Below are 22,253 nucleotides of genomic sequence, written 5' to 3'. Positions count from 1 at the left end.
CGCTATCTCTCCAGCCCCCTGGTCACCTCTTAAAGGAAGATTCTGGGGGCTGGAGCAATAGCACAGCGGGGAGGGTGTTTGCCTTACATGCAGCTGACCTGGGTTCGATTCCCAGCATCCCATATGGTCCCCTGAGCACTTCCAGGAGTAATTCCTCAGTGCAAAGCCAGGAGTAACCCCTGTGCATAGCCAGGTGTGACCCAAAAAGAAAAAAAAAGGGAAAAGGAAGATTCTGAGATTCTGTCCCCTCACTGCATGTCACCAGGGGATTTGAGTGATCACTGGAAGTTGTTCTGTGTGTGGTCACCTACTCGGAAAGCGGTGGGCTCAGCAGCATGCTCCTGGAGGGCAAAAGGATGGGGAGGAGGGGGGGCACTGGCAAGGGGGGGAGGAAGAGTGTCGATGAGGCAGGCAGTTTAGTTCGGCTGGAGAACAGACAAGGTGGGGGTGGTCTGGGGCCAGAAGGCCTCCGGGAAATTTGCCATAAGAGGCCTGCCTGGTGCAAGCCTGACCTTGGCCTTAAGGCACCCAGAGGGGCTGGAGCGATAGCACAGCGGGTAGGGGGTTTGCCTTGCATGCGGCCGACCTGGGTTCGATTCCCCGCATTCCATATGGTCCCCCTGAGCAACACCAGGAGTAATTACTGAGTGCAGAGCCAGGAATAACCCCTGTGCATCTCTGGGTGTAAAGCAAAAAAAAAAAAGCGGGGGGCACCCAGAGCCCTCTCCTTAGGTGTGGAGAGACCTCACACCTCACTGCAGCCCAGCCGAGCATTCTCCCTTTCTGTCCCGGCTCACAGAAGTTTGCAGTGTCTCATGTACCCAGTAGGAGTATCGGACCCCCACATTTTGTTGCAGAATCCAGGATCCGGAGAGGAGAATGGTAGCCCAAGGTCACTAACAGCACAGAGACTGCAGCCCCAGGAGTGAGAAACTTAGAACCCAGCATCAGCTACACCTTAGTTCAAGTCTGGCTCTACCACTCGATTTCAAGTGAACCTGGATCTCACTTGAGGCTGTAAACTAGGGGATCTGGAACACTCCAACCCCCGTTTTAGAGAGCTCGTAAGTGGGAAATGAGTTTAGAGATAGCAGAGTTCCTGGAAGGTAGGAAGAGTTCAGGACATGTTGGCTATGAAGAGACGAGGAGCTCCTGAAAAATGCAAACTAGTCATTGTTCAGAGAGAGCATGTTACCTAGTTCCACATAAAATCTCTGTAAAAATAGCCCAGCGTGTATTTCAGAAGATAACTTTCAAGTGCTGTGGGGAGGGGGTAGGAATTGATATTTGAATATTCGGCTTAACTACATTGTTTTCAAGTTTTGCAGTTGGAAAAGCAAAAAGGGGGGTGGGCCCCTCCCTCACTGTACTTTCTGAGAATGTTCTAGAATGATGACCGCTTGCCCAATGAAGGCAGAGGCTTTGGAGGGGAGCACTGTCTGGTCTGGGTCGACGTTCCTGCTTGCATTCTCAGCTCTGGTGCTCTGTCCTCCGGGGAACCGAGAACCGGGTTCAGCCTGAACCGGTTTGGCAGAGTCCAGGGGAAAGCCTCATTCCTGAGGTGCTGCTCTTGCACTTCCCTGAGCTGTGGGGATCGTGGCGCGCAGGGAGAGCGGATTCCTCCCGACCTCTGTTAGTGGTGACTCACGCACAGCCTTTCCGACAGGCTAAAGTCTACCACCCTCACCCCAACACCAGGCAGGTGGGGAACCGCGTCTGCTGGGAATGGACGGTCCCGAAGGCCTGGCCCTCCCTCCACCCTTTGAGGCCTCCCTCTCTGGGGTTCCTCCCTGGAGGCCAACTCAGCGAGGCAAGGAGCCCTGAGCTGGAAACCCAAATGTCTTTCCTTTGATCACGTTCGGAGGGCGCGGCCCCGAAGCAGGCCAGTGCTCTCCTCCCTGAACTTCCCGCTTCCCGGTGGGTCTGGAGCGGCTCTGGGAGCTGTGGGAGCTAAGAAGCCCTGACGAAGTGACCAGACCAGGCAGTCATGGACAGGGCCAGTCCCACCCTCCAGCCCAGCAAAGCTGGGTACTTGCCTGTCCAGCGAGGGCCTCATCTTTGTGTGAACATATTTGAAGGCATTGGAGGAAGAATGAGTTTTGGGGAAGGAAAAAAAAAACACACACACACAAATACAATTGCGTATATCAGACCATCATTTTCAACCGTGTTTTTATTTTTATTTTTTACTTGTTTGCTTGCTTGGGGGCCACACCTGGCGATGCTTGGGGTTGATTCCTGGCTCTGCTCTAGGGACAGTGCTCAGAAGGCCGTGTGGGATGACAGGGATTGAGCCCAGGTGAGTCCTGTATAAGGCAAGTGCCCTACGAGGTGTACTATCTCTCCAGCCACCAATAGTGTGTTTTTGTTTTTTAAATCTTTATGAAAGGAATACATGATCATTGAAGAAAATCTGAGTAGTGGAAAAACATTCTCTGTAGAAGATAAGACACTGAGTGATGCTCTTAGAACTCAGAAATACCCCCGATCTCTGCAGGTTGTTATCTTTTAGATAGAGATTTTCAGATGGATTGTTTCCCAGGCCCCCATAAGCTCTTCTGGAAGTTTAGCTATTTCCTCAGTTGTGTTTTTCTGAGAGGCCTCTGAGCACTTGATTTACCCCTCAAGACTCTTGGTAGGTTTATCACTGCTCAGAGTACTTGCACTTGTTGCATTTGTAGAGTCTCTAGATAACAAAGCATGGTTTCCTGAGTGTTTTCATTCGATTTTTTTTTTCACTATTTGCTCAAGGTTGGGAAAACAAATATCATTTCCCTGTTTTGCCAATGAGAAGGTAAATGAGCGGCTCCAGAGAGATGAAGTTATTTGCCCAAGTTTGTGCATCTAATAAACAGGGGAGCTCCTCTGACTCCAGATGAATCCTCGGTTGGTTTGGGTTGTGTTGGGTTTTGTTGGGGGGGGGGCCACACCTGGCGATGCTCAGGGGTTACTTCTGGCGGTTCTTGGGGGACCCTCTGGGAGGCCGGGGATCAAACCAGGGTCAGCCATGTGCAAGGCAAGCACCCTACCCATGGTGTTACCTCTCCGGCTCCCGCCAATGAATACTCGGAAGTAAAGAAAGTGAAAGACACCTAATGATCCCCGAGACAGGGAACGACTGGCTAGGGAGGGCACCAGAAAGCAGCTGGCTTCGTGGTTCTCAAGTGGCAGTCTGGGCAGACAGGGGGTAGAGGGAGCCTGTGACAGCTCTCAGAGCCCCTCAGCCCCTGCTTTAACCAGAGTCCCATCCCCCATCACCTGCCTTGTGCCTGGGCGATGGTGGGCGATCTGACTGGTCCACGGCTGGAGACTCTGGAGTGCAAGGGTGCCCCTGAGGGTGGTTCTGGCAGTCGGTCTCTGCAGTGCTCCCTAGGACGTAGGCTGTGACCACGCCGACTCATCATTGGGCCACAGTCTCAGAGACTTGCTCTGGATCCTGCAGCACCCGTGGGCTTATAAACCCCCACGAAGAGTTTAATCCCTCATCCACCGCGCCACTATTGCTGCTAAGCCAGCAAACAAATGACACAGCAGAGAATAACAGATCGGTTTCCATAGCAATGCTGGGGAGATGGTGCCTGTTGGAATACACCAAGCACTGAGGTGAACTCTCAGCTGGAACTTTGTGAAATATTACCGCTTGTTCCGGGTAGGGGGTTCTTTAGGGATGTCATGTGACCCCCATATTGGGGATTATCCCTAGTATACTAACAGCTGGAAGCAGGATGGACCAGGTCTGGGAAGGCTAGTAATGGATCTGGGCCACTGGGTGGTCCTAGCAGCAAGAACAGGACATGGGCACTGGAACAAGGGCTGGTTGAGTGATTTTTAGTGTTGGCTTTGTATAGGAGCACTTTACTTATGGGTTTTAAAAAGTGGTGTGCCAGAAACTGAGTGTTGAAAATAGGTAAAGGGATATACCTGATAACCTTTCATTATCTTTATTGGAAACTACAAGGCCCGAAACGGGCGAGGGAGGGAGAGAAGGGGGAAGGGAATGAGTGAGAGAGGGAGAGAGAGGGAGGGGGGGAAGTGCCTGCCATAGAGACAGGCTGGGGGAAGGGAGAAACTGGGGACATTGGTGGTGGGAAATATACACTGGTGAAGGGGACGGGTGTTGGAACATTATATGACTGAAACTCAATCATGAACAACTTTGGACTGGGTATATCATTGTTATTCAAGTAAAAAAGAATTCAAATAAAAAAATGTTCCTCAGTTTCTATACGTATTTAATTGCTGGTCAGTATATCACTTTCTGAACATCACTAGTCTGACAGAATTTACTATTTTCCAAGCCTGGGATAGATGGCTCCTTACTACCTCCATCCACATCTACTCTTTAGGAGACAACTATAATTCCCCATCCCCAGATACAGATATCTATATAAATCAGGTGTTTTGATGCAGAGGACAGGCTGTATATTCCATTGTCGCCTGAACCCTGGGACACATTATAAGATCAGTAAAGCCCAGAGCCTTTATTTCATTGTCTTCTTTGATTATGAAACTAAGTCTTTGGTTAAAGGGATAAATAATGTCTAATGAAAATAATAACAATATAATAATAATAATAATAATAATAATAATAATAATAATAATAAGTGGTCCTGGAGAAATGGTGGTCTTCCTTGTAGATGAGAAACCTGATGCTCAACATGCGTTGCAAGCAACCTGGGGGCTGTGGGTTCGATTCCCAGCACCACATGGTCCCTATGCATTGCCAGGGGTATCCGCCCCCCACACACACACCAACCCTATGACCAGTGGGTGTGACTCTCCTCCACCCCTCCACAAAGGAGGAGCGGGGAGAAAATGAAGCTCGGCCTTCCATAATGGGCGATGTACTGGAGGCGAGATCAGCCGTGAGCCTGCCTGTCTGGCGCCATGGTGACTGAGCGGCAACCTTTGTTTCCCAGTTTTCTCTGGACACTGAGCTGGACCCGCCAGCCCGCCTCCTTGTCTCGGGCAGGGAAGGGTTGGCCTGCAGGCCGCTGGGGCTGCTCGTACCTTAAGTGAAGAGCTGCGGGCTCTTGTGGTCCAAGGACCGGAACCAGTTCTCGGAAGAACTTACCCCCGTGATGCCAGGGCTGCGTGACTGCCTTGTTGGGGGGAATGCGTGGGACGTCACCATCCCATGAACTGTTTTCCTGACGCTCCCAAGCAGGTAAAGAGTGTGGGTCTAGGCCACGCTTGTTCCGGAGGTGGAGCCTCTCTGGGCTTCAGGGGTCTTTGGTGACAGCCTGGCACACACAGCTGAGGGTGCCCTTAGTGACGTTTCCCCTCGACGACCCCCCAGGCCCCCAAGGCAGCACCTGCCCTGCTCTCTCTCTGGACTGTCCCTAGGGGACCGGGCTCGCCCTGATCAGAACACAGGATCCATCCCCACAAATCCTCACCAGGCACCACTGACACACCCAGAGCCCTTCTCCAGGACTGGGGACACAGCAGCTGGACAGAGTGAAATGTTCCCCTCGTGGCAGGTCGCTCCTTCCCGTGGGGAGCCAGAGAAACTTGCCGTCAGCACGCAGATAAAGGGGTGTTGAGCGCTGGGGTGGAAAAATGGAACTGGGGGAGGGGGTAGGGAGAGGGGCTTCAAGGGAGTCACCTGCAAGATGCTCTAGCCAGTGACAGTGATGGGAACCGAGACCCGGAGGGAGGGCTGGGGGGAGGGCTGGGGGGAGGGCACCTGGAGCAGCCACGCTGGCAGCAGGGGTAGAGGCGGCACAAAGGCTGGCCACAGCCCGGCCAGCTGGAGGAGGGACAAGACACGGGCGGTAGCTGCAGCAGGGAGAGGAGCCAAGCGGGCGGGCTGAGGGGGGCATGAGAGAGGAGGCCAGTGGCCTCCTCATTTGCCCACCCTGTGGCTCCTGCCTGGGTCACTCGCACGGACGTGCTGGTCTTACGCAGGTGCCCATCTGATCCCTCATCTGAGGGAAGGAGCACTGTTGGGATGGAGTCATCCATCCCCTCATGGTGTGCAGAAGCCTCCATCCCTGCGGCCTCTGGCTCTCCCAGAGCCCCCCTTTACCGGGTGGGAAATCCCACCCCATCCCCCTTCATTCGTTCCCTCTGTACCAGCACTTCTCAGCTGGGGCCCGTTGGGACCCTCTGTTATTTCTCTACCATGGCCCCCAGAATATCTGAAGGGGGCCACAGTTGGGAAAATGTTAAGAAACACTGATCTGGGGGGTGGGGACGGGGCTGGAGTGATAGCTACTAGACTTGCTAGTAGGGAGTTTGCCTTGCATGCGGCTGACCCAGGTTTGATTCCCAGCATCCCATATGGTTCCCTGAGCACTGTTAAGAGTGATTCCTGAGTGCATGAGCCAGGAGTAACCCCTGAGCCAAAAAGCAGAAGAAAAAAAAAAGAAAAGAAAAACTGGTCTGTGCCATCCCTCTGAGTACCCGCAACCCTGTTTGCAAAGCAGATTGTCCATCCAGCTATGGCCAGCCCCTCCGAGCCCCTCCCAGCTGGCCCTGCCAACTTTCTGCCATGTAGGAGTAACCACACCCATTCGACCCCTCCACTTACCCTGGCCACCCCCCTTCAGAGAAGAGCCTTTTCAAAGGGAAGTCAGATTTTATCACCCCCTGTGTAAAGCCCTCCCGTGGCTTCTCAGATGTTCAGAATTAACTCCTGCATGCCTGCGGCCTGCCCGCCTCTTCCCCTCAGCCCCTGGGCCCAGACTCCGAGGGCCCCAGTTGCTTCTTCCCATCGCCCTGGTCTCTGGCCTTTCCTCGGCCTGGGATGCTTGTGAAGCTGCCACCTTATCTTTCTGGTGGCAGCTCAGGGCCACCTGACTTCCAGGCCACCTGTCCTTCTAATCCTTCCCTTCTGTTTCATGTTTTCTTTGTGATTCTTATCAATTGCCCCACATTGTTGAGTGAGTGAGTGTGTGTGTGTGTGCATTCGTGCTTGCTTGCTGGTCCTTCCCACTGAACTGGGTCTCCTGGGGGGGGGGGGGGACAGTGCAGCTTCATGCTACTGTACCCCACCCTCCAAAGTCACGACAGGAGCTTGAAGGAGAGTGCGCGTGGACCCTTCTAACTGGTGCTCGTTCCCGGGACTAGCTGGTGAGACTGTCCCTGAACACAAGGAGCACGCACAGAGGCTTCTGAGGGCAGAGAGGGTGTGCGGGCACCGGGCTGTGGACAGGGTACGGTCTTCCCTGTACCTTTGTCCCGACCCATCGTGTGCACAATACCAAAGTAGACAAACCATGGGCTTTGGGTGAGGCTGGTGCGTCCGTGTGGATCCCACTGGGTGTCACAAGTGAGCCATCAAGTGTGGGGTGTCAACAGTGAAGGGGCCATGTAGGTAGGGTAGGAACTTCCCGCTCAGTTTTCTCGTGTACCTGTGGCTGGTTTGGAAAATAGCATCTCCTGGGGCTGCACAGAGAGAGCGAGGCAGGGGGATAAGACCTCTGTGTCTATACCAGCCCTGAATGGCCCCCCCAGGCCTCACTGCCAAGTTCTGCCCAGTATGATGCTGGAGGTCACCAGGCACGGCTGGGTATACTTAGAGGCTGGTGCTGTTGGCCCCAAACACCCCTCAAACCCAGCACCAGATCCAGGCACTCTAATATCCAGCCTGTGTGGTCCAGTACGTGGGGTGGGGGTGGCTGGGGCGTCTGCCTCTGCACACACCCGGGATCCTGCCTCAGAGGCAGAGTGCATGCTAACATTTTTTGAGGCCCTGGGTTCTATCCCTGGTACTGCTTGAAAAGGTGGGGAGAGTGAGGGGGTATTCTTTTTAAAAGGAAAAACGACATGTAAATTAATCCAAAGATTAAATCCAGTTCTTTTATCCACATTTTTATACCTCTTAAAATATTTTATTGAATCACCATGAACTACAAAGTTACTCATGATTGCATTTAAGGCGCGCAATGTTCCAACAACGATCCCTTCACCAGTGTCTACTCCCTTCCACCAATGTCCCCAGTTTCCCTGCTGCCCTCAGCCTGCCTCTATGGCAAGCACTTTTTCCTTTTCCCTTTCTCTATTTTCTTTTTTTTCTTTTAGGCACTGTGATTTGCCATGTTGTTAACTGAGAGAGTATCGTGCATGTCACTTTACCTCCTTTCAGCACCCAGTCCTGTTCGGAGTGACTGTTTCCCTCTGTCATTGTCCTAGTGGTCCTTTCCCTGACCTCTCCCCTCTCCCCCCAACACCTGCAAGCTTCCTACTCCAGACCTGGTCTCCGCTCTTCCTTTCTATTGATTTTGGGCATTTGTACATTTTTTTTTCTTTTTGGGTCACACTGGCAATGCACAGGTGTTACTCCTGGCTCTGCACTCAGGAATTACTCCTGGCAGTGCTCAGGGGACCATATGGGATGTTGAGAACCGACCCAGGTCGGCCACGTGCAAGGCAAACGCCCTACCCGCTGTGCTATCACTCCAGCCCCGCATGTGTACATCTTTTTAAGTCAAAAAAATTTTGTTTAAGTCCAACACTATATCCAGGGGCATTTGATCCCTCTGAAGAATTTCTGGGGCTGGAGAGATAGCACAGCGGGTAGGGCGTTTGCCTTGCATGCGGCCAACCTGGGTTCAAATCCCAGCATCCCATATGGTCCCCTGAGCACTGCCAGGAGTAATTCCTGAGTGCAGAGCCAATAGTAACCCCTGTGCATCGCCAGGTGTGACCCTAAAACCAAAAAAAAAAAAAAGAATTTCTGTGTCCTTTCCTGGGGACACCACTTTGTGCCTCCTCACATAGTACTTGAAACCGAGCATGCCCTGTCACCTTGCCCCAATGGATTGAGCTGAATGGACAAAACCCCAGACAGCACGGATGGCAGGGATAGCTGAAGTGGCTGTAAACACTTGGGGAAGGTTCGTCTCACGTCTGATGCTCGATTGCTAGTGAGCACTCCTACCCTACCCTGCTCTGTATGTGGATGCTTCGTGAGCTGGGGTCCAGAACATTCCTTCTTGCCCCCACTCCCACTATCACACTATCAGCCCAACTTCTGGCCTCTTCTGTACACCGGGGGTCCCTGCAGGCTGACCACTCCTGGCCCCAGAGATGCAGCCTCCCCTAGCCCCCCCCCCCCACCGACACACACACACACAGACCCCTCTCACTGTTTTCATGACTAAGTTGAGATTTGCTGCGTGGAGCTGGACATTTCCCATCCCATCCATAGCACACAGGCCGGGCCTGGGGAAAGAGTATCCTTGTCCATGCTTGGAGAGATGGGCCCACGGGTAAGGCATTCGCCTTGCACATGACTGACCTGGATTTTGCTCGCCGGCACCCCATATGGTCTCCTGAGCCCGCCAGGTGTGGGATCCCTGACACAGAACCATGAATTATTAGTCCTGAGCACTGTAGATGTAGCCCCCGCCCCCACCCCCCAAAAGAAGAAGAAAATAAATAAAGATGCCCAGACGATAGGTCCAGAGGTCCGGCAGGGGTCAGCTCAGACTGCCTGGGCTCTACCACTCTCGACCAGCACACAGACGCAAATGGCACCTCTGGAGGGATGGAGAGCAGCCCCAGCTGAGGAGGGAGGCTGGCTTGGGGACCCGTGCAGAGGGAGGGCAGATCACCCCAAGAAGGGGTCCTAGCGCCCGGAGCTGCTACAGACACTGACGGCTGAGCTCCCCCACCTGTATTCAGAATCCGGCCCCTGTGCCTTGCAGCAGGGCGGGCTGTCGCCAGTCCACTCCCAGCCAGCTTCTCCTTCCGCCCGGGGCCCAGCACTTTCTCCCCCCGGGGGATGCTCCCTTCCCTTCCCTTCCGCAGGGGTGTGCAGAAGGCCTCAGCCCCTCCGTGCCCAGTGCTCAGAGCCTCTGAGACACTCAGAGGCAACCCTAGCCGCCCCCACCCCCCACCCCGCCCCCACCAGCTGCCTTCTCTGCTGCCTCTCTCTCCCAGACGCGCAGAAAGGCCAGCCAGAGAACCCAGAAAGACCGTCGGGGGGGGGGGGGAAGGTGGGGGGAGGATCTCAGTTGTTTATAAAACAGGCCAACACGTTTCCACCTCGTAAGTTCTAAATCCATCCTCCCTCGCTCACTCGGTCTAAGAATAGTCTCCCCCCACCCCACCCCTCCCCGGTGCAGCCTCAGCGCCTCCTGCTCCGGGAAGGGGGCAGCTGCCCTCCACATCACCACCTACCCCACCCCCCCTTGCAAACCGCTGTGACTCGGCTCTCTCTCCCTCACGTGGTGATGCCAAGCCCTCCCGCACGGGGCTGCCCTCACCAGCCAGGCCGCTGTCCACGGGGACGGACGGGGAACGCGTGCGGGAGTGTGGCGGGGGTGGAGCGAGCGCGGGTGGCGGCGCATGCGTGCATGGGGGTGGACGGTGGGGGCTTTGGTTTGAGACATCCCCTCCCCCCTCGTACCCTTCATTCTGGTCCTCGACTTCCTCTTCCGTGGAGGGAACAAGGTACTCCAGAGCACTGAGCGGCCTTGTGAGCCCGGGCGTAGAGAGAGAGGTTCTCCAGCCCCAGAGGATGCTCCGTTGCTCCTCAGTCCAGTGCCCCTGGGTGGTGCCCCCACCCCCGCCCCCAGCCAGCCAACGGAGCTCTTGTCTGATCGGAGGGGCCCTGTTGGTGCCCTGGAGGCTGCTCCCCTCCCAGCCCCTCAGCTTCCTCGCCCCCCGCCTGCCCTGCCTCCCACACCACCCACACCACACTTGGGTCAGGTGGAGCTGGGATGGCCTCGTTGCTGACCGCACCGTCTGCCCACTGTAGGGGTGCCCTTGTCTGCCAGGGCCCAGAGCCCCAAGTCGCAGGCCGCCTGCCTAGCAGGGTCGCGGGAGCCTAGTTCTGGGCCATTCCAGGGTTTTTCCGGGGGAAAGGCTCAGAAACCTGCCTTCTCGGGACATTTAAGCCTGAGGATTCTCTTCTCTTTTGTTCCCTCCCCCCCCCCCCCCCCCCCGCAAGGGGCGGCCCAGACCCAGGCCGCTCATTCCTTCCTTCACCCCACGGGGCTTGAGCAAGGGCCGGTACAGCAGCCAGGCAGGCCTGCCCTCCTGCCCTCAGAGCACTGGTGTTCCCGCCCGGCGAGAGCCCGCACCCCCATGGGGGAACGATACACAGAAGGAAAACGCAGCAGGGGAGGCGGCTGAGGCAGCCTGTCCCTAGGGCTGCACGCAAGGCCAGCGCCCAGCTCTCTGGACTGGCTCTCCGGCCCAGGGTGGTCCATTTTTTAACACAAGCGCCTATGGTGGGCTTCCAGCTTCTTTGGAAGGACAGAGGCAGGGAGCTCTGGGTCTCTGCCAGCCTCCTCAGCCCTCTGGGGCTGGCTGCCCCCGGCCCAGAGCACGTCACCTTCGGCGGGAGGGGAGGGACTGCCAGCTGCTGTCCCCCTGCATCCTGCTGGTCAGCCAGCTCTGTCCCCTCCCACCCCCGGTCCGGCTAACGGTCAGCTGGTGCCACTCACCAGGACCCGGCACCAAGCCCACACCAGGTGCCGAGGGAGTCCGGAGGTACCACGCCGTTCCCTCCGCCCCCTTCCTGCTGCCCCCTGTCAGCCTGGCGGAATCTCCCGACAGGAAGGCATCTGTTTCTCCCCAGACCCCAGCTCTTGGCCAATTTAAGTGCCTCCCTCCCAGGGCGCAGGGGAAGGAAGGGAACCCCAGCTTCCTGCTGGTCATGAACACCGTGTTACACAGAGTTTTAGTGGATCACGAGGGAAATGTTAAAAAAAAAAAAAAAAAAACGAAAAACAGGTCGTTGAAAAAAAAATCAGTTCTCTGGACGAGAATAGATTTTTTTTTAATGCGTACAAATGAGGGAAGAAATGCACAAAGATCAACACAGTTTGTCCTGCAGAACCATAAACTTTTATGTTTATGGTATGATTTTAACTCAAGGCAAAATTCTAACTCATACTGAGAAAAATAGATCTGTGTCATCCAAGGCAAAGAAAGAATAAGCTTAAAAATACAAACCTTTAATTTTTTGTTTTGTTTTTATTTGGGGGCCACACACCCAGGAGTGCTCAGGGCTTACTTCTGTCTCTGCACACAGGGATCACTCCTGGCAGTGCTGAGGGGACCATCTGGGTTGCCGGGGATTGAACCTGGGTCAGCCACGTGCAAGGCAAGTGCACTACCCACTGTCCTGTCACTCTGGCCCAAAATACATTTTTTTTTCTTTTTGGGTCACACCCGGCGATGCACAGGGGTTACTCCTGGCTCTGCACTCAGGAATTACTCGGCAGTGCTCAGGGGACCATACGGGGTGCTGGGAATCGAACCCGGGTCGGCTGCGTGCAAGGCAAACGCCCTAACCGCTGTGCTATCACTCCAGCCCCTCAAAATACAAATCTTTAAAACTAGAATCTCAATAGCCACTGCTTCCGCATGAACAATGTGTCACTCCCTGTAACCTATTATCAGATACTAAGGATTTTATCAGCCGCTCGACATCTTATAGTCTAGTTCTTCCTCTGGGAGAACTTGACAAGCTACCGAGAGTTTCCTGCCCCCATGGGAGAGCCTCGAAAACTCCCTGTGTCGTATTCATATGCCAAAATCAGTAACAATGATGGGTCTCATTCCCCTGACCCTGAAAGAGCCTCCAATGCAGCACCATTGGAAAGAATGTGTAAAGAGACGCTGCTAAAATCTCAGGGCTAAGACGAATGGAGACGTTACTGAGACCGCTTGAGAAATACGACAATCAACGGGATGATGATCTCCTAAAGGATTTTATACATACTTACTCCTCTCATTCCTCTTGATGCTGACTTTCTAGTAATAAAGCTACTTTTACCTCAGCTAACAACTGGGGAGCTATCCACCTGAGACTGAGTAACTTGGTACCTCTTTTGTTTTGGTGGGGACACACCCTCTCGGTGCTCAGGGGCTCTCTGTTCAGAGCCTGTGTACAGTGCTCAGGGGCAGTTGCCTTAAAGAAAGTACCTTAGCCCTCGTCCTAGCTCTCTATCCCAGGATCGAGTAACTTGGATTTGTTTGTTTGTTTGTTTGTTTGTTTGTTTGGGACCACACCCAGCTGTGCTCAGGGTTTACTCCTGGCTCTGCACTCAGGCATCACTCCTGCAGTGCTCGGAGGACCATGGAAGATGCTGGGGACCAAACCCGGGTCGGCCACGTGCAAAGCAAGCGCCCTACCCACTGTGCTGTCGATCCAGTCCTGGCCAGGTTGAGTGACTTGGAGCTGGGATTTGGACCTCTGCCATGGGACTCTTGAACCCTCGCCCTTTCACTCTTCTGTACTAAACAGCAAAGATAGGAGGCCAGCATTCCGCAAGACAGAAAAGTGTCTGAGAAACAAAAGAATCTTCCATTTCAAGGATAATTAGAAATGTGGAAATTAAAAAGAGTGATTTCTTTTTGTATTTAAAATTTGTTAATATTTTAAACATGGTAATAGGTAATAAATCTGGACAGTGCTGGAGTGAATCAGAGCCAGTGGAGGTGACATCCAGGCAGCAGCACACAGGAGCCTCAGCCAGGTCTACCCTTGGCCAGAAATTCCCATTCTCAGAATCTAATCTATAACTGGAGAGAGAGAGAGAGAGAGAGAGAGAGAGAGAGAGAGAGAGAGAAGACTCATGCATAAAGATGTTCATTGGAATGTTATACAAAATAATGAAAAATCAGATGCAACCTAGTATCTGATAATAGGATACAGGTTAAGCAAATTGTTTAATCTCCACAATAGGCAATTAAGCAGTGATTTGAAATAAATCTGTATAACAAAAGATACCATAAACAAAGTGAAGAAACACACCAAAGAATGCCTGTTACAAAGAAGTATAAAAACAAAAGAATCTATAAAGAAAAGTTGCAGATCAATAAGAGGCAAGTAATCAGAAAACAATCCTGGGGAAGTATGTTTATGGAGGCAGCTCGGGCCCCAATCTCCACCCAAACACTGGTAGGCAAAATGCAAATTACCCAAATGCATTTCATCAGAAGAGCAAATAGTTTAAAGGCAGAAATAGAAGGAAATAAATTCATGTCCATTGTTGAGGGGGATCATTGATGACCTCAGCCACTGTGGAGAACGCTTTGGCTACATCCGATAAAGTGAAACACAGAATCTCATTGACACGCATGCCTTCGGAAATCAGCTCCTGTACCAGGAGACAAAGTCAAGGGTGTTCCCTGCTGTGCTGTGTATTACAGCAACACTGTTGGCTGTACCGTCCCACGGTATGACTGTATGCTAGGTCTTTTGTTGCATAATAAAACAGCAGTCTAGAAGACTCTCCTTCAGAAGGGAAACAGACAAGTACAGCGGGATTGGTACATAATTATATTTATAATTGGTGCTATGCACAGTCAGAATGAAAATAAATGAACTACATCTGGAACTGTCATCTCAGATAAATTTCAAAAACAATGCTGAGTATAGAGAGCAAGTCACAAAAATGAAACATATTTGATTGACACTGTTTATGTGAGTCTGTAAAACAAACTAAAACATTACGTAGTATTCAAGGACACATGTCGGTAGAGAGATATAAAACTAGCATGCAAATAATGTACTGCAGTTTCCAAATAGTGGAAATTCCAAATAGCTGCCTCCCAGAGGAGGGACTGGGGGGGAGGAATGGGTAAGAAGTGGGGGTTTCAACTGTATCTTTGTGATTTTTTTTTTAAGGGAAGGTTTGAAGCAAGTATGTCATAGTGTTTGTTAATATCTTAATTTGGAAAGAGGTGTGTGAATTTCTGTTGTTACTTTTTGTACTGCTTTTTTTTTTTTTGCATGTGGAGCTATTTCAAAAACAAATCCGTTTTAATTTCCTCTTCTAATCATTTGTAATTCCATAGAGAAATGTCTGTGTTCTAGTGTTAAGGGGTAAAAGCAGGACAAAATATCCACAGATACAAGCAAATTTCATAAAGTCCGAAGAGCTATCTAAAATATTCACAGTTGGGGGGGCTGGAGCAATAGTACAGCGAGCGTAGGGCATTTGTCTTGCACGCAGCCGACCCGGGTTTGATTCCCATCATCCCATATGGTCCCCTGAGCACCGCCAGGGGTAATTCCTGAATGCAAAGTCAGGAGTAACCCCTGTGCAATTTGCTTTTTGTGACCCAAAAAGCAAAACAAAACAAAACAAAACAAACAAAAATACCTCACAGTCTTTGGGTTGGGGCTTAGCAGCCGAACACTAACCACTAACCATTAACCCTTCACAGCCTGGGGTTGGAGCCCCAGTATCACAAACAGAACACAGGCTTTTATGTGGGCCATATTCTGGGAGTTGGCTTTTCTCTACACTCAGGCCTGGTACCCATGCTTTCCCTTTAGACCACAGGGATGAATAACTTTTACAGCCAGAAAAGAAGGAACACACTCCCAGAGATAGGCAAATGGGGTTGGATGTGAGGGGAGAGCCTGAGTGGGAATCGCCCAAAATCTCGGGGGTGGGGCTCGATGATGGTGCAGCCAGTCCACCCGCTGTGTGGTCAGCAAGCCAGTGTTAAGTACCAGCTGTGTCCCAGACTCCCTGTTAGAGGCACAGCAGTGAACCAAAACATGCCCTCTCCATCTCTCCAGCCAGAGTGGCTAGCTGAGGCGGAGGGGATCGTACCCACGTGGCCGTACAGGCACATACCACGTGTCCACCACCGGGTGCAAGGTCCCTGAGAAGGGAAGGTACAGGGGAGCGAGAAGACCCAAAGCTGGATTGATCGAGCGGCCGGGGAATGTGGCCTCCGAGGCACTCGGAAATGAATGTCAGAGACCAGATGGTGTGGAGCTCAGGGAAGAGAATGTTAAGAGAGAGGAAGGCCCCTTTCTGGACCTAAAGGAAGTGTGCGTGCTGGCTGGTGGGGGGGTGAGGGCAGTCTGGAGTGGAGAGGGAGGCCTCCGTGCCCAGGGAGCCTGCAAGGGATCACAGGGCAGGTGGCTCAGGGCTCACAGCCAGGGGAAGGCTGTCTTCAGAGCAGTGGGGGATTGGGGGAAGATTTTTGTCTGGGTTGTGTTTGTCATTGTGATGCGGTATGTCCAACCCAAGGTCTCATACAGGTCTGTAGGAGAGTCAGGCGCTCTCCCACCGAGCCACCCCCCCTGGCCTCACTGCACAGTCTGAGGCAGACATAGATGTACAGGTCCTGCAGGTCACCTGCTGTGTCTGAGGATCTGAGAGATTATACCAGTCAGCTGGGCATGGGTGCGGCCCAGATGAACGGCTGGTATTGGGGTTGGGTGACAGCACTGGCCCGGGAGACCCCTGGCAGACTTTGTGATGTTGTGGAGGATTATGTTTGGAGGGGGGCAGGAGGGGAAGTTGGACTATGGGTCTGTATATTGCAGGTCTTGGATTGTGTGTGTGTGTGTGTGTATGTGTGTGTGTGTGTGTTGGATTATGGGTCTATGTATTGACAAGTTTTGTATTATGGGTGTGTGTGTGTATGTTGGATTTTGAGTCCTTTGTGTTGACAGGTTTTATGGGTGTGTGTGTGTGTGTGTTGTATTATGGGTCTGTATATTGAAAGGTCTTGGATTATAGAGGAGTGTGTTGTATTATGAGTCTGTGTTGACAGGTTTTATATTATGGGCGTGTGTTTGTGTGAGTGTATTGGATTATGAGTTTGTGTTGACAGGTCTTGAACTATAGATGTGTGTGTGTGTGTGTGTGTTGGATTATGGGGTCTGTGTGTTGACAGGTCATGTTTTATGGGGAGGTGTAAATGGGCATGTGGGATTATGAGTCTTTATGTTGACAGGTTTTGAATTGTGTATGTGTGTGAGTGTGGGATTATGGGCCTGTCTATTGACAAGTCTTGGATTGTCGTGTATGTGTGTATGTTGGATTATGAGTCTATTGACAGGTCTTGGATTATGGGGTGTGTTTGTATGTGTGTATGTTGGATTATGAGTCTGTGTTGACAGGTCTTGGATTGTGTGTGTGTGTGTGTGTGTGTGTTGGCAGGTTTTAGATCATGAGTGTGTATGTAGGCAGCAGGCCTCAGATTTGGGGTGTGATGTATGCTGGGGTGTGTCAGGATGGGGGGAGGGGCGTGCTGGCGGTGGGAGGGCAGCGGTGGAGCCTGACCCCTGCTGTCTCCCAGCACCCGGACCCGCTTTCTCACACAGTGTCCCCTCTCTCCCCAGGTGGGACGTGCTACTCCTGGGGCTGGAACGAGCACGGCATGTGTGGGGACGGCACCGAGGCCGACGTCAAGGCCCCGAAGCCCGTGCAGGCTCTGCGGCGGTGGCCAGGACTCCGCGTGGGCTGTGGGGCCGGCCACTCCCTGGCCCTGTGCCTGCTGCCCACCCGCCCCGAGCTGGGCCTGGACTCCAAGGACACGGGTCCTTCCCTCGGAGCCGCTGCGGAAGCCACACCTCTGGAAACAGCGGGGCAGAAAGAGACCGGAAGGAAGGACCCCCTGAAACTTACGCCCACGGGCCTGCCGGGGGCACCCAATGCTGGTGGCTTGTGACAGTGAATAAAGTGTTTTTTTTTTTTTCCCAGCCAGTGTGTTCCCAGTGACTTGCTACGCCAGGTGTGGGCTTGGTCTGAGGAGGGATCCCAATGCCCTGGGCGCAGACCAGAAGGATGGTGGCTGCGTCTCCCCACCCCGCCCCCCAAGCTGGGGCTTCACCCAGCAGAGAAGGAGAGTCCGGTCCAGGGACAAGCTTAGCCAGCAGCAGCCAGGCCTGGGCGTTCCTGGTGGGGACAGCAGATGCAGCACTGCCCCCTGCCCCACTGTCCATTCGGTCACATGCAGGCCCCCAGGCAGACTCAGGCAGCGCCCCACCACCACCACCACCACCACCACCATTCTCCCCAGGGTCCAGAGTGCATGACTGACTGGTGCAGGAATTTGGGGGTGTCCTGTTCAAGCGACAGGAGACAGAGAGAGGAAGGAGTTCAGGCACTCTGCAGTGGGGGGCGAGGGAGGGAGGAAGAGGCGGAACTTCTAGGAAGAACCCCCCCCCCAAAGCCCAGAGACCCCGCCCCCACCCCACCCCGGCATGAACAAAGGAAGCTAGAACCAGGAAAGTCTCTGCAGACTGAGGTCAGCATGTGGCAGGGCAGGGACAGTCTGGGCGACCGAGGGCTGGTCTGGGCCGTTTCCAGTGAGGGACGGGACACAGCACAGAAAGGGGCGTCAGGACCTCAGCTCCTGATATATGCCCCCACCCCACCCACCCCCAGCTCCACGCCAGGCTGTTCCACAGCCTCCTGCTGCCCCCGATGGTGGCTCTGCCCGGAGTCTCCACTGAGACCGGCAGCAGCCTTTGGCCGGAGGCCTCCCTGAGAAGGATGCATGCCATGTCACCGCGAGAAGCCAGGCTGCGCCTATGGCCATCAGGAGACGGGTGGGGGCTGGGAGGGGGAGACTCCGGAAAGGAGCAAAGCCTGGGCTGCAGGTCCCACAGGTCCTTTGACCTTATGGCCTTCAAAGTGTGCTTGATGGGCCAGAGCTATAGCACAGGGGGTAGGGCACTTGCTTTGCAAATGACCGACCTGGGTTTGATCCGTGGCACCCCAGCTGGGACCCCGAGCCCACCAGGAGTGATTCCTTAGCCCAGAGTCAGGAGTCGGCCATGAGCATTATTACCAGGTGTGGCCCCCAAACAACAACGCATTGTGAGCGACACTAGCCACCCTGTGTCGATGGGTGGAGGGCCCAGCAGGCAAGTCTGGGACCCACCCATCCTCCCCTAACATTGTGTATGTTTGTGTGTGTGTGTTGTTGTTGTTGTTGGGCATCACATTGACTTTCACTTGGGTCTTTCAGAAAGTTTGGGGACCACTGATCTTCAACATTTTCTTTTTTTTTCTTTTTGGGTCACACCCAGTGATGCACAGGGGTTACTACTGGTTCTTCACTCAGGAATTATCCCTGGCGGGGCTGAGGGGACCATATGGGATGCTGGGAATTGAACCCGAGTTGGCTGCGTGCAAGGCAAATGCCCTACCCTCTGTGCTATTGCTCCAGCCCCCTGATCTTCAACATTTTCATGTTACTTAGGGAAGGGGGCTGGCTAAGTTAGGGGTGCACAAGATTACTCAAGGTCATACAAGGTCATTCCAAGCACAAGACCCGGAGAGAGCCCTCCAGGGCCTTGAGTCAGATGTGGGGGCCCGAGGCAGCCCCATCTGAGGTGTTGTGGCCTCAGGCCTGAACCCAGAGTCCAGCCACAGCTACCAGCTGACCTTCACCTCCATACCGCCCTACGTGGGGTGCCACATCCTAGAAATGCAGCTGCTCTGACTGTGATGGGTTGGGGTGTCCCTTGCTTGTGCCCCAACCCTGCAAAGTCAGGAGGGGCCAGGGCAGCCACCACCAAGTGCTTCTGGAACAGAGGCAGAGGCTCCTTGGATCCTCCCAGCTGATCTCCATGGTGACAGAGTGGACAAAAATGGACACTCAAAAGCCCCCCCCTGCCCCCAACCAGGCTTGTTCCTGAGCAAGGACAGGTGGTGATATTGGCCCCAAAGCCTCAGACCTCACTCAACCCCAAGCCTCACTCCTCCCTTAAGATAATCCACACGGAGAAGAGTAGTTTGCTCCCAGTTCTAGAAGATTCCCCAGACCATCCCACCACCTACACTCCTCCAGTCTGCCCACTGACACTGGCCACTGGGTCTTTTCCCTGCTTGGGTCTGGTTTTGGAGTTTGGGAGTGCAGATATTTGTGTGTGGGGGGAGGGGTTGGGTCACACCCTGGGATGTTCAGGGCTTACTCCTGGCTCTGCTCTCAGGAATCAGTCCTGGAAGTGCTCAGGAGACCATATGGGGTGCTGGGGATTAAATGTGGGTTGGCCACGTGCAGGGCAAGCACCCTCAACACTGTGCTCTCACTCCAGCCCCTGCCTGGTTGGGTCTGATAAGCCCCCGGAGTCTTCAGGGCCTGGGCGGACCTTGTCAGTGGCTCCCCATTATTCTGGCTGGACCCTTTGCCTTACAGTTAGTTCAGCCCCTGGTTCCTGACAGAATCCTAAAGCTCTAGGAGTGCGCATATGCTGCCTGAGCCCATGTGCTGCTTGTGCCCACGTGGCCGAGCACATGTGTCGCCTGAGCACATGTGTCGCCGGCATCTCCCCTCTTGAGATGTGTACTTTCATACTTTTGTGTCTAAAGCTTGGTCATGTGTAGGGGCTTCCTCCACCCTTGGAGAAGCCCGCGTTCACTCTTGAGCGCGTTACTCCTGCTGTTTTTAATTTTCCCCTTATCCCTTCCTCCTTCCCTCAAAAACCCTCTAAAATAAAATCTGTTACTTCAAAAATAAATAAATAAAATAAAGCTCTAGGAGTGCCAAGACCAGGTTTTGCTCAGTTCTGGACAGTCCCTCACCAAGGGCAGGCCCTGGGGAAGAAGAAGTGCCCAGTGCTCACTGGGGTCATCCTGGCTGAGGAGGCTGACAGGGTGGCCATGATGCCCGCACCTTGCTCTGCCGTTCTCTCCCACATCTGTTTGGCGACTGGACCCGAGCTACCGTGACCGTCTGACGGTCAGCGTCTGGCGACTCCACCCAGCCAGGCGTGGTGGCCAAGCTGAAGACGACCCACTTGTTAAAATCATTCTTTGGGGCTGGAGTGATAGCATAGCAGGTAGGGCATTTGCCTTGCATGCAGCTGACCCAGGTTCGATTCCCAGCATCCCATATGGTCCCCCAGAGCACCGCCAGGAGTAATTCCTGAGTGCATAAGCCAGGAGTAACCCCTGTGCATCACCGGGTGTGACTCAAAAACAAAAAAATAATAATAATAAAAAAATTAAAAAATAAATAAAAATCATTCTTTGGGCTTTTTCCACGACTGTGTTCTTTCTTGAGTATATGTTCCAATCTTCCATCCCACACTTCTCTAAGTAAACTTCTTCCCCAAAACACTATTACTTCACTGCCCCCACCCCGCCGCAAAAAAAAAAAAAAAAAAATTAAAAGAACTCTTTCAGAGTGAGGACGTGGCCCAAGTGGCAAGCACATGCCTTACACATGCAAAGCCCCTGGCACCACCCACCCAACTGAGCATTCCCAGCCGTGGCCTCGAGACCAGCTCCCCCTGACAGTGTCTGCCAGCTGCTGTGGTTCTCCCTCCCACGAAGAGAGGGAGAGAGGACAGAGGACGTGGGACCCTCGTATGTGCTGAAGGTCACACACAAATCCGCTGTTGGGGCGGTGAGGTGGGGGGCATCTTAGCGGGCAGCACACGTTTCCCCACGAAGGTGCAGGCGCCCTATCTTCCCTCTTGAGCTCCCTTGCTCGTTCAGGCCCAGCAGAACCCAAAGCAGATGAGCCTGTCCTTGGGAACGGTGCATCAGGCCCGAGGCTCAGGAAAGTGACCAATGACGCTTGGGTGTTGGTGAGGAGCTGGAGAGGGTTTGTGAGAGCGCAGGAGAGAGGGCTGAGTGCCACCCCCAGCCCAGATGTTGGATGCCGCCCAGAGGAGAGGACCCCGGCCCTGCAAGCCGGTGAGGAGCTTCCTCTTTATCCTTCGGTGATGGGGAGCAGGGCCGGGCAGGGGGTGGTCCAGGGCGCATGCAAGGGCTGGAGTAGGAGGGGTGAGGCCGGCACGCAGCCAGGCCTCAGGGCCCTGAGGTTCGAGACCAGCAACTCTCTCCTGCTGTGGATTCACGGCCAGCCCCAGGAGGGCCCCACACCAGCCTCCCCACTCTCTCCCGTGTTCTCCTGTCTCTAAAAGGGGTAGGTTGGGGGTTTGGCGGGGGAACAGTATTTCCAAGCAGTGCTCAAAGTGGTCTGGGGCCCCCACTTGCAGTTCTTGGCCAATCGGGACATTGGTTCAGTACAGGGACCTGAGGAGGGGACACTGCTTGGGTCCTTCAGTGCTGGGGGAGCCCTGGGTACCCTGGCAGCACTGGGGGCCTCTGAGCTGCACTAGGCAGTGCTCGAGGGGACCACGTGTGCTGAGAACCCAACGGGTCAGGCACATGCTAGGCATGTGGCACCACCACCCCCCAACCAGGCCCTAAGTGCTGGGTTTTGAGGCTCCTTGACAGTTGCCCCGTTGCCCCAGAGGGGCGGCCCTGCGTGTGTGCCCGCGTCTGCTATCTCCTAACCCAGATTCTTACCCTCCCTGTGCGCACCTCAGCAGAGGCTTCTCCTCCCGGCCGAGGGGGAAGGCAGCCCCCTCCACCATGTGGATTCAAAGGCCCACTGGCCCCCCTGCCCGGGCAGAGGCCCTGCAGCACCCCCTGCCCCGCCAACCCTGTCTCCTTTGGTGCCCTTGGATTCCCGAGTGCATCGGTCAGAAGCAGAGGCAAATGCGTGAAGGGAGTGAGGGACTGTTGAATGCAAATTCTGCACGGTCTCCGCAGTCTCTCCCACCACCACCC

The 22,253-nt window shown here is 53.9% G+C and overlaps 1 protein-coding gene across 9 annotated transcripts in view; it reads left to right on the top strand.

Moving 5' to 3' along the window:
* SERGEF (secretion regulating guanine nucleotide exchange factor) overlaps window positions 1–17,417 on the top strand; it is a 277,657-nt gene extending 260,240 nt beyond the window's left edge. For 8 of the 9 annotated variants that reach the window (XM_055142485.1, XM_055142484.1, XM_055142483.1 and 5 more), the window contains one exon: window positions 17,060–17,417. In XM_055142485.1, the coding sequence (XP_054998460.1) occupies window positions 17,060–17,388 (329 nt within the window). In that variant the 3' untranslated portion in view covers window positions 17,389–17,417. Of the gene's footprint in view, window positions 1–12,979; window positions 13,173–17,059 lie in introns of those variants that run through there. The other variant, XM_055142477.1, reaches the window with a different exon arrangement.
* Window positions 17,418–22,253: the final 4,836 nt, after the last annotated feature.

Source organism: Sorex araneus, chromosome 6, assembly GCF_027595985.1.
Source record: "Sorex araneus isolate mSorAra2 chromosome 6, mSorAra2.pri, whole genome shotgun sequence".
Taxonomy (NCBI): Eukaryota; Metazoa; Chordata; class Mammalia; order Eulipotyphla; family Soricidae; genus Sorex; species Sorex araneus.
Note: the sequence above shows the minus strand (reverse complement) of the source record. Positions and strands in the feature narration are given on the sequence as shown.